At 40.9% G+C, this 11665-nt stretch overlaps 1 protein-coding gene across 5 annotated transcripts; it reads right to left on the minus strand.

The window, feature by feature from the left end:
* Window positions 1–3: 3 nt before the first annotated feature.
* Window positions 4–11608, minus strand: numa1 (nuclear mitotic apparatus protein 1). Of its 5 annotated transcripts, XM_049725633.2 has the most exons (25): window positions 11494–11608; window positions 11281–11345; window positions 11122–11210; window positions 10944–11014; window positions 10242–10330; window positions 9890–9964; window positions 9688–9781; window positions 9439–9598; window positions 9064–9203; window positions 8820–8931; window positions 8625–8742; window positions 8352–8492; window positions 7974–8087; window positions 4609–7893; window positions 4319–4528; window positions 3731–3903; window positions 3465–3602; window positions 3252–3357; window positions 2827–3025; window positions 2617–2753; window positions 2045–2338; window positions 1740–1841; window positions 1248–1550; window positions 1068–1112; window positions 4–167 (listed from the first exon to the last, which is right to left on the minus strand). In XM_049725633.2, exons 2-24 carry the CDS (start codon window positions 11320–11322, stop codon window positions 1107–1109), a joined length of 6198 nt encoding a protein of 2065 aa, XP_049581590.1. In that variant the 5' UTR covers window positions 11323–11345; window positions 11494–11608; the 3' UTR covers window positions 4–167; window positions 1068–1106. The 5 variants fall into 5 exon arrangements, with proteins under 5 accessions (XP_049581590.1, XP_049581588.1, XP_049581589.1 ...); XM_049725631.2 differs by lacking the exon at window positions 1068–1112 and having other exon boundaries at window positions 9064–9200; XM_049725632.2 differs by lacking the exon at window positions 1068–1112 and having other exon boundaries at window positions 2045–2326.
* Between the last annotated feature and the right edge of the window lie 57 nt (window positions 11609–11665).

Raw genomic sequence — 11665 nt, forward strand, 5'->3', positions numbered from 1 at the left:
GCATTTGTAATGTTTCAAAGTTTTACGTAGAGAATTTTATTGTACAAGTAAGACAATACAAAAAGAACCATTACAAGAAGGAAGTGGTCAAAAATGAAAAGTGTATAGATTAAAAAAATTCAACTAAACACTTAAGTTTTTCATCAGTTCAACATCCTCTTCTTCACCTGTAGGATAAAAAAATAAGATTAGAATGCAGAATAAAATATTAACACAAAATTTAAATAGCACAATCATGTAAGAAGCATTTTCACCCAGTAACTTGATCACCAGCGTTTGTTATTGTGAGCCAACCACCAGATGCCACAAACAAGTACCGTATTTTCCGGACTATAAGGCGCACCTTCAATAAATGGCCCATTTGAAAACTCTGTCCATATATAAAGCGCACCGGACTACAAGGCGCACCATTAATGCATTAATTTTCTGAGACAGACCTGTATAGGGGCCGACCATTCGCACCGACATTCCACGAACCATTACCATTGTGAATGAACTTGTGAATATGTAACTATATCCTTTACTATATCCTTTGCAGATGATATTGCAAATGATAATCTGTTTTCAATTGCACTACCAAAAAAGTTAAAGATTAAATAATAACATAACAATTTTATGAAAGTTGAATGAATTTTTTTATTAGATGTATTAAGTTTGTTTTATTGTTGTATGAATAAGAAGGGTGATATTGGTGTTTGTGACAGCAGTAAACAGGCCAGGTTGCATCATGTCAGATTTTTAATCCGAATCATTCTCCATTGTATCTTTTTTATTTCGACTTCAGACGCAACAAATTACTTTATAATCACAAAATGATCCATAGCCTTTTTGATTCATGATTCATAGTCTTCAGCGGGCCACTTATGATTGATTGACACAATGCTCCGGGCCAGTTTAAATTTGGCCCGCGGGATGGAATTTGGTCTATATATAAAGCGCACCAGACGGATAAGGCGTACTGTCAGCTTTTGAGAAAATTTGAGGTTTTTAGGTGCGCCTTATAGTCCGGAAAATACGGTACAAGAAACTAAAAGCAGCAAGCAAATCATTTTCCATTGATCATAGACCTTGTCATTCTTCCAGGAAGATTTTTGTAATTGACGGACTCATTCCTGAAAAGAGGATTAGCATTAACCATGAACACTAAAAACACTTCCGGGATTTGAATGTAAATGGTGAGCCAGATAAAATCACTGAGTAGGTAGGAATTTCGTTAGCCATCTCTACCTCCAAGAACATGTTCTTACCTTACGAGCGCTTTCCGTCAACCGTGGAGACTTGCCAAAAGTTTGACACGTCTTCTTGTTTTCTTTGGAGACCACTTGGGGTGACTTGAAGCTTCCAACTCGGGCCGCTCGACCCGCCACAGCACGAGAAGTGGCGGCCTGTTTATTTTCTTTGTGCGCGGTCTTCACGGGAGATTTTGTGGCGGTTTTGCCTGGTGACTTGCGGGTGGAGCTACGGAGTTTATTCAGGCCTCTTTTGAGGTAGTTGCTGCTGTTCTTCGGAGTGTTCTCAATGGTGAACATCATGGACTCCCTGCGGTCAACCTGAGAAGAAAAAAGGAGAAGTCTGATTAGCTGACCGTTTCCTATTTGAAACATTTGTCACATTTTGAAATTTGTTTTACAAAGACAGTGAGTAAATTTGTATGAGTAATTTCTGCTGGTGGAATTTACCGTAATTGTTGTTTAACAAAGGATTAATTTCTTATGACATAAGGAGTTTTTCAAACTCACCGGGCTAAGGGTGGGGTGAAGGTTTGAGTTGGTGGATCCGCTGTTCATGTTCTTGTTTTTAGGAGTGAGGGGACGGGGGAAGCAGGTAGCTTTCATTTTTTTCTGGCAAATAAATATTTTAGAAAGTGAAATAATTTATTATGGTTAAAAAGGAAAGGGAAAAAAATAAAGGGACTTCAAAAATAAACAAAGGCATTTTTCCTGGCAAATAAAGGTTTTAGAAAATAAAATTATTGAAAACAAACAAAAAAAAAAAAAAAGCATCTTAAAATCTTTGATTTTGCCAATATGACAAACAGACCAACCTCAGGTGAAGTATGAGTAACAGACAACGTGGACGCCGACCTCTTTGAGCATCTTGGGCTTTTCAGCTGAGATGAGCTGATCGATTTAGATGGTGGGTAGCCCGCCATCAAAGACAGACGGTGAGAGCGGACGCTGGATGTGCTACTCAAGTGTGGCGCCGCAAGGGAGAGGCGATGGGAAGCGACGGATTCTTGCAGCTGGCCCGGCATGACGGATGCTCGACGAATGGTTTCCGTTGGGTCACCAGTGCGGACATCTTCGTCGGTGAACGTCAGTGCGGTCTTGAAGCCATTCTAAAGGGAGCGAAGGGTTCCAATTGGTAACATAAACTGGCATTGTAACTTGGGTTGTTTAAACTTCAGTATTTTTATGTAAACTGGTATCCAGAGCCCAAATTGTCTTAATGAAAGAAAATCCTCACAGTAATCAGAAAAGATGTTGAACTGATAAAAGTAATAAAGATGTAAAAAAATAAATAAACTGGCAATTCAAAATTTTGGTAGAACATTTCTCTCTCAAATAACATAGCTATATCGACTCCAAGTGTTACAAGAGTTGAGAATCTCCCAACCTCAAACTCGACAGGATAGCTGCTCTTGAGATGAGGAAGGCAGGCTTTGTTCCTGGCCTGGAACTCAGCAATCCTCATCCAATCATCAGGCGCACCTTCTGGCTCGTTCACTGCCCCGACGCAAAACGTACTTGTGGCTGAACACATTAGAAGGACTTCAATTATTTTCTGGGTAAATTTCTGCTGTGGCGCTGCTCGGTTCAAACTTACTCTGCGAATGGATCGTGCTCCGCCGATAACCAGGAAGACCGCTGAGCTGGTCGCTTACAGCTTCGGTCATTTTTGCCGGCGTGTCGGAGAGCTCCATGAATGCAGGGCGTGCGCCACGGGCACCGGAGAGGTTGGGCTGCGATTGAGCTGAAGCCAGGCTGTAGAACGTCTCATCATGTTCAATGCCACCTGGAGTTTTCTGCAGAGGAGTTTACCATACAATGCTTCAAGAAGAAAGTTTTCACACCCTTGATAAGAGTAACATGCAGTTGAAGAAATGCCGGTTGGTCAAATATAAACAAAGTTCTGAATCATAACAAGTTTTCACACCCTTGATAGGAGTAACATGCGGTTGAAGAAATATAAACAAAGTTCTTCAGGGGTCAAATATAAAGTTCAGAATCATGTCAACAAGTTTCACTTACCTTTGTCATGGTTATGTTTATAACCTGCGTCGTCCTCCGTCTTTTGACAGACGACGATGGGTTTAAGCAACGGAAATCCATTTCTGTTTTGATTTCCGCAGTTGCTCTAGAAGAGAATATCGATACTGAGTTGTCTTTGTTTGTTTACATCATCACCAGGCAAGTAGCACACCGAAATAAAATTGAAAATCTGTATTGGCTGCCGTTTAGTACCTGTGGACGTGTCTTGTATTTATTGGTGTAAAATAAAGACTTTCCAGTGACTCTGCCTTCAGACCACGACGTTTGGCCGCCAGTCTTTCAGAACTACGGACAAGCGGCGTGCTTGATTCACCAGGCGCCGAAAGCTTCCTGTCAAATTGAAGGACAAATCACACCAATTAAATTTAGCTTCACATAATTGCTGGCACAGATGATTTTGTCAAATTTTTCCCTTTGATGAATTTTAGTTCACTTTATACATAGCAATTTTTTTTTACCTTGTGCTGTTCAGTGAGTCTTCGAGGGAGCTTTGGTTCAGACTGTCTGAGCTCATCATTCTCTTTGGCTCCACTTTAAGAACCTTTGAGTGCAAGTCTGGAAGCTCCGATGTTTCTCCTTGACGGTCGGAGATTTGATTGTGTGCGAGCAGGTTGAGGTCAGAAAAGGCCACCTTAGCACAAGCACAAATAAGAAAAGGAGAACTTGAAACATGCTTCATTTTGTTTTGTTTTCAGCAAAGGCACTCATTTCAGAGATCAGAGAGGTATGTCACTGACACAACTAAATGCATTCTGGTCACACACAGCTTTGTAACAGAGACACGGCCATTATAATGGTGTAATGAAGCCAAACTGGTTTTAGAAGTTATCAAATGGCGCAATGGCACTGACATCAATCCTGAAGTAGGTCAATGTGAAAATGAGAAATGAGACCGTCCCTGCAGCATCCCACATAACCTTAATGAGGACACTCTGCATTTGCACTACCATTTGGGGAAAATAATCTAAAAGTGATTTTCTATTTCCTTCACAGTATTGCAATTTTGATTCAAACTGCCATTTTCTCTCTTTAATATCAAAACGAACCTGTGCCTCCAAACGGGCCAGCTTGCTCAGCATGTCCTTTTCCTTGCTTTGAGCCTTTTCCAATTGCAGCTGGAGCAATTTGAGCTCTGTACCAGTGGCGTTCACTTCCCGCTCTTTTACTTCCAGAGTGTGCTTCAGCTTGGCCACTTCCTCTTGGCTCTCCTGCAGAAGCTGCTTCTTGTCATTGTAATGACTCACAGCCTTTTCCATCTACGACATTTGATGTTTGCATTATAGTCGCCGAACAGAAAAGTACCGATGAATGCATGTCGACCCGAGTTCACACCTACCTGAGCTTTGTAGTGTTCCACAGCCTCCGTTTTCGCCACAAGTTGTTCCTCCAAATCCTTCTTGATCCACCTGGTCTCCTGTTTTTTTTCCATTTCTTTTAAGAGCAGAGCGTTTTCCATCTTCAACGATTCAAGCTCTTCCTTGAGCACTTGCTCCATTTTAAGTGAGGCCAAGTTCTCTCTTTCTGTGGCCTGCTTGGTCTGAACAAGTCTCTCCTTCTCCAAGATCAGCATAGCCACTTCTTTCTCCAGAGCTTTCTGGTCTTTATCCTTTTTGTCCGTTATGGTTTTCATGGCAACCAACTCAGTCTGGAGCACGTCAAGTTTCGTTTTAGCCCGATTAAGGAGTTCCTGCTTCTCATCATTACGTTCTTTGAGCTTCAGAATCTCCTCTTCAAACGATGAAATTTGTTTTTGTAGGAGCTCGTCATTCTGTAGGGTTCTCTCAACTTCTTCCTGCTGTTGATCAGTCTTAAATTGAACATCCAAGTTCAACTGCGCAAAGTTAGCGTCTTTCAATTGCATGACATATTCCTCTTTAGCTTGGATCTCCACCTTCATCTTGATCACCTCTGCCTGTGATGCAGACAGCTGCATCTTCAGATTCTCCATCAGCTCCGCAGAGCCTTGATTTCTTTGAAGTAACTCTTGGCCTTTGTCTTGAAGTTCTTGGGTAATAACTTCCAAATGTCTCTTAAGGTCGTCTACCTCAAGCTGAAGTGCAATGCTTTGTTGGGATGCTTCGTCTTGGATCTTCACAAGCATGTTGGCATTGTCCTGAGCTTCTTGTTTTGATTTTTCAAGCAATTTAGCTTGGGCGGCAACCTCAGCGCTGAGGGTGTCAAGGCTGTGGTCTTTCTCATCCGATTGTGTTTTGACGGCAACCAGCTCAGACTTGAGCATGTCAAGTTGCTCTTCAGTCTTGATGAGGAGTGTTTGCTTCTCATCGCAGCATTCTCTGAGTTTAAGGATCTCATTTTCAAAGGAGGAAATCTGTTTCTCTTTTAGCTCATCTTTTTGGTGCTTCTCCTGAAGAGTTATGTCTATTTCTATCTTCTGCTGATTCAACAATTCATTTTTAGATTGAACAACTTCTTCAGCCTTTCTGAGAAAAACTTCAAGAGACTGTACTTGTTCCTTTAAAGATTGCACTTCTTGACCAGACTCCTCAGAGTTGACATTCAATTGCATGATACATTCCTCTCCAACTTGGATCTCCGCCGTCATTTTTCTTATCTCAGCCTCTGCCACAGACTGCTGATATTGCAGAAGCTCTTTCTGGTGAGCACATTCCTGCTCCTGTGCAGTTATCACAGCCAACTGGGCCTGAACCCTCTGCTCGGCTTTGGAGAGCAAATTGTTCATCAATGCCAACTGCTCTTTGAGCTGACTCATCTCCTTCTGTAGCATTTCTGTTTGTGAAGAACCTCTTTCTTTCAAAGTCACAAGCTGTTTCTCGTGATTTCGTATACGCTCCTTCAACGTGGTCACCTCCTCTGAAGAGGACTCCATTAAGCTTTCATACTTGTTCCTTTCCTTTGAAATTTCCATTTCCTTGTTTGCCAGGAGATCAACGTTTGCTTTGACTTGTTCTTGTGTAGCTTGAAGAGATTCCGTTAGCTTTTTTATTTGGTTCTTAAGAGCCTCAATCTCGTTCTTCAGCACCTCAGACTGCTCGCTGCTCTCTACCTTAAATAGGTTAAACTGGCTTTCTTTGGTTTGGAGTTCCTCCTTGAGTTGTTTGGCCTCCTCCAAAAGCTCCATATTGTCCTTTTTGAGTGTCTCTGTGTGGAAAGAATTCTCTTTCTCTAGCTTGGCAATTAAATCTTCCTTGGCCTTCACTTGGTCCTTGGTCATTTGGAGAGAATCATTCACACTCTCCAGTTGTTTGTCCAGACCATTAATCTTCTTTTCAAGCAATTCAGATTGCTCAGAGCTTGTATTCGCGAGCAGACTGAGCTGCTCCTCTTTGTCATGAAGTTGTGAAATCAGTCTGCTCACTTCTTGCTGAGAAGAAACCATCTGTGTCTGCAGTGCCTCGATTTGCAGGGTACTCTGTGAATGTTGCTCGGCAAAAAGAGTCCCCTTGGATTTCAGATTCCCTTCAGCGTTCCTTAAGGATAAACTGAGGCTTTTTACCTGTTCCTCCAAACTTTGGATGTCTTGGTGAAGACGTTCCGACTTCTTTGAAAACTGCTTATTTAGTAAAATGATTTGGTCCTCCTTAGTTTGGCTCTCCACCTGCATTGTCCTCACACTCTCTTCAGAAGCAATCAGTTTCTGCTGCAAAAGATCTTGTTGACCAGCACTTTCCTGCTCCTGCTTCACCAGAAGCTCCTGCAGAGACTTGACATTGTCTTCAGCCTTTGTCAAAGAGTTAGTAAGGCTTTCAACTTGACTTTTAAGATGGTTCATCTGCTCTTGGAGGATTTCAGACTGATTGGAAGTGTCCGTCTGTAAGATGACAAGCTGCTCATTTTTGGCATAGATCTCTGAGCGAAGCCTGCAAGTCTCCTCCTCACTGGTTGCAATCTGTTGCTGAAGTACATCCTTCTCCTTGATATACTCTTGTTTGGTTTGAGCCAAAAGATCACGTTTAAGTTGGACTTCCTGTTTAGCGCGTTGGACAGTCAAACCAAGGTTTTCAACTTCAACCGTCAAAGTCTGGATTTGATTCTGGAGAATGTCTTGCTGGTTAGAACTCTCCAGATGTAGCTGGGACAGCAGTTGGTCTTTGGTTTCAATTTCATTTTTAGTTTTCACAGTTTCAATTGTAAAAACGTTAATTTCTTCCTTGAGGATGTTAATTTGATTATCTTTATCCACCAAGACTGATGTTAGATCGTGAAACTTGGTTTCAAGCTCTTTCAGTTTTTGTTTGGTCTGATCAAGGAGTTGTTCCTTTTCTCGACTAGATTCTCTAAAGGTGTCCAGTTCTTGCTGTAAAGCAGCAATAAGCTTCTGTAGTCCACTAATCTCCTGGGCTTTCTGCTGCTCCGCTTGCTCGAGCTGAAATTTAAGATGCTCAATCTCTTTCTGAAGGGTTGCTCTCTGTTCAGAGATTTCCTTTTGCAGCTCCATCAAGATCCGATCCTTGGCCTGAACAATATCTTTAATGTGCAGTTTTTGTTGCTCCAGTTGTTCTTTCTGTTGGGCGTTTTTTTGCTCAAAGTCTGAAAGCTGCTGCGTTTTAGCCTCCACGTTGGCCTCGGCCTTCTTCAAGCAGTAAAATGTGCTGTCCAGCTCATTCTTTAAGCGGACAATTTCACAGTCCAGCTCATCTCTCTGACAATTTAAAAAGATTTAAGCAAATAGTTTTACAAAATAAACATAATGCACAAAACATTAATTTCATAATACTTTACCTCAATAATTGGCCCCATGTTTTCGCCTAAATCTTGCTTTGTAGCTGCTCTAATTTCTTCTTCCAAACACGATATCTTTCCCTGGAGTATCTGAATTTGTTCAGTCAGGAGTTCCTGTAATGAAAAAAGAATTAAGATAAAAATTGTACCGCACAGACTAGATAAGGGGCTCTTCTATAAAGACTTCAGGGCCAAGATACCTTAAGATAAAGTTTATGCAATTGTGATTGGGTCCTGAACGTTTTTTGGAAAGCAATCTACCCATAATTGCAAATTATTCACTAAATATTGTGATTGCGATTAACTATGCGAACTGTGATGGATTCTCACAAAAACAATATCTTGGCATGTGCTAATCATAGTATGAAACACCCCTACCTTTTGTGCAGTGGCTTGACTGAGTTCAGAGTTTAAGTAGTCCTCTTTGGTTCTCCACTCCTCTTGAAGAGACGCTTGGCTTTCTGTCAGCCTGAGAACTTCAGCTTGACACATAGACAGCTGCGCACGCACTGTACGCATCTGAGGAAATGAATTCCAATGTGACCAATGGCCATGTGTATTTTATACATACATGGACATTTTACAAAATGACCACAAAAAATGTAGTCGAGAACAGAGTGCCTCTCACAAGCTTTGAGCAAGTGTTCAAACCTGTGAAGAGAGGACGCCGTTTTCCTCTTCAAGTTCATTCACTTTTCGTTCCGTCAGCGAAAAGGAACTTTTACTCTCTTTGTTTTCTTTTAGAAGCTCGTTGAGTCGCTGTTGTAACCTGAAAGAAACAAATGTGAGAATGGTGAATGACAGCCCATTTATGGGGGGGAATACAGAGTGGAGAGTTGGTCTTACAAGTTATTCTTCATCTCAAGGTCATTGATTTGTTCCCTGGTGCTGAGCTCATTAGCTGTTTGTTCCCTTTTCATCTTGTCCAGATGATACTGCAGCTGGTTAATGTGAGATTCTAAAGAAAACGTAAAGAGAAGGAAACAAAAACATTAAAGGCAAGGCATGCAACATAATCTGTGTGCACTTTTTATTTTCTATATCATTTGTCAACCATCATAAATACAGCACAAAAACATAAATTGAGTACCTCTTTGTGCAATGAGGCTAATTTTCCCAGCGAGCTCCTTCTCCAGCCCATCCCTATAATCTCGCTCTCTGATCATCTCCCGCTGAATCTTCCTCAACTGGAATTTGGGAGTGTTCATTATATCTTGAAGGGGAGATCTGCTGTGGAAATAAATATTCAAGCAAAATGAATAAATACTTAACAATGCTTTAAATCTAATTAACTCACATAGGTATCAAGGTCTTTTTTTTTTTTGTAGTTAAGTATTTGAGTCAAACTCATGAAATGTTTTGTAAACAACAAATGGCCAAGCTCCAAGCATCTTAAAAAGTTCAAAACATTGACCAAAAGTAGGACCAATGCCAGAAACATATAATTAACATTAGTCAATGATACCTGGAAGAAGATGATGCCACAGTGTGCATATCGACAAAGGCAATTTTCTTTGTGCGATGGAACACCGGGGAGTCTTCATCTGAGAGTGTCGAGGCTGTCGATAAACTGGAAGTAGAGGTGCTTGTCGTTCTAGCGAATATTTCAGGAGTCACAGGCAAATCTGAATGATTAAGTTAAACATTCCAATGAGCATTCAAAAGCCTGAAAGCAGACCCACGAGTCAAATGCAGGAATGTATACGAGACTCACATTGCCTTGCCAAGTAGGCATCAAGACCACTACTCAGATAAACTCTGCCCTCACTCTCCATCACATAAGAAACAGTCAGATTTGCAATCTCCCCCTGACAAGCAGGAATGGAAATATTGTTACAATGGCACAGAATGAACAGAAAACATTAAAACAGCATAGTATTTTCATAGTTTCAGCAAAAACAATTGTGCCCGCTTACCTCCACCTCACAGTCCAAGGTTTTAAGTGTGCACCGTTCACTCATCATGTCATGATAAACCAGTAACAACAGCACCTAAAAAGAGCAGGCCAGACATTTCCCATTACCTTGTGTACAAAACAATAGAAGCATGTCATTGTTCTTGACCACTATGTTCAGGAGACAGTTTATTTGAACACCTACTAAGAACATCGGAAGACGGCAATATTATCGTGGCAGAAGCACATTTTTAATCTCTGACTGCCAACCAGTGAGTCATAACACAAGTGACAAAGGACAAAGACAATATCGGTCTGCCATAATATAACTTATGTACATAGGATGCAAAACAGCTTTCCCAACATGTGTGTACCTTCGCTATTTCCAAAGTCAAGTTGATTCCATTATTTATGTTGTCCCAGGATAATGAACAACTTTGGGTCGCGCTGAATCTGCAAACCTCTGTCCAACCACAAAACATCAAGTTGAAATAATGTTTTTCACATAAGAGATTAGACTTTGAAACATAGTGTTCTGTCAGAAGGTGCAACTGAAAAAGAAATTATGAAGAATGAAACTGAATGTAGCTTTACAATGGTGTTTTTTGTACACTAATTTTCAAGATTAAAAATATCATTAAAGCAGTTAAACACCGCACAAAGTGCACCATTGGAATGTACTGAATAGAACAATACGTATTGCGAGGGGAAAATAAAGCCCAGACGTAGTGTGTCAGAAACTCACTCCACAAATTCTGCAATGGCTTTAAAACATTCTCTCGTGCACCTTTCGATTTTTCATTTCAGACTCAAAGTCAATACTTGCATGTATAGTATTATACAAAACTGATTATTGATTAATAGCCATATTTGAATGCTTGATTCTTACGCATGCGCAGATTGGATGTGCAAGTGGCTTATTAAGGGTTGGGCAACACCCAAAGTAATGTGACACAGTTTACCGACCTGCCTATTTCTTTCGGTCTGCCTCCCTATTCTGATCAAAGTATGTACTGAGTAGAACAATACGTATCCGAGGGGAAAAAACAAAACAAGCCCAGACATCAGAAACTCACGCTCCACAAATTCTGCAATGGCTTTAAAACGTTCTCTCGGTGATGTTATTGAAGGAGGTTGTTCCTTTTTCCTGTGGTGGAAAAAAAGAAAGCAGGATATGAGTAAGAAGTCGGGGAAACAAGAGTAAACAATCGAGGCTGTCTTGAATAAACGTCATTGTTGATGTACAGTCCTCACATTTTATAAACAACATGAAGCAGCAACTCCCCATTCTGTAACTCTTCGATGTTTTTTATCTCTCGGTGGGGCAGCGTGAGATCACTTATCTGCAAACACAGCATGGACGAAGTTAGGTCAAAACTTAAAATACTACAAGCCACGGTAGCGTTAACTTACCCAGCCAAGTAGAGCCTTAACGCCCAGATTCATGAGTGCCATTTCGATTGAGCCTTTCAACCCTGCTGGGAGAAAAATGCAATATTTACACTTGGTGTCTTGAAAGAAATCGCACAGTCATAAATCCACAACAGAAGTGTTAGCAATGATAAACGTAAAAATCTCCATTCAACAGTACGTGCAGAAGAAATGCTGTTGTTACACCCGACTTACTGCAATAATCAAATTGTTAAGGCGTCGACGACTAATTCTGACAACATGTACTGGTCTGAGATAAACGGTCCTATGACCTCGTCGAACATTTCAAAACACGCACATCAAGATTAAACCAACCAATCATTTTTCGCTTGGGAGTAGCGTCTCAAAATAAAGATCATTGATTGGA

The sequence above is a fragment of the Syngnathus scovelli genome, chromosome 7, assembly GCF_024217435.2.
Source record: "Syngnathus scovelli strain Florida chromosome 7, RoL_Ssco_1.2, whole genome shotgun sequence".
In the NCBI taxonomy this organism is placed as follows: domain Eukaryota; kingdom Metazoa; phylum Chordata; class Actinopteri; order Syngnathiformes; family Syngnathidae; genus Syngnathus; species Syngnathus scovelli.

What these genes read in the sequence shown, in the direction of transcription:
- numa1 (XM_049725629.2), bottom strand. Translation starts at nt 11,322, where the DNA reads ATGGCACTCATGAATCTGGGCGTTAAGGCTCTACTTGGCTGG. An exon ending in ACATGGGGCCAATTATTGAG is followed by an intron (nt 7,894 to 7,973) that starts GTAAAGTATTAT and finishes TTAAATTGTCAG; the next exon opens with AGAGATGAGCTGGACTGTGA. An exon ending in TTCACCCCACCCTTAGCCCG is followed by an intron (nt 1,551 to 1,739) that starts GTGAGTTTGAAA and finishes TTTTCTTCTCAG; the next exon opens with GTTGACCGCAGGGAGTCCAT.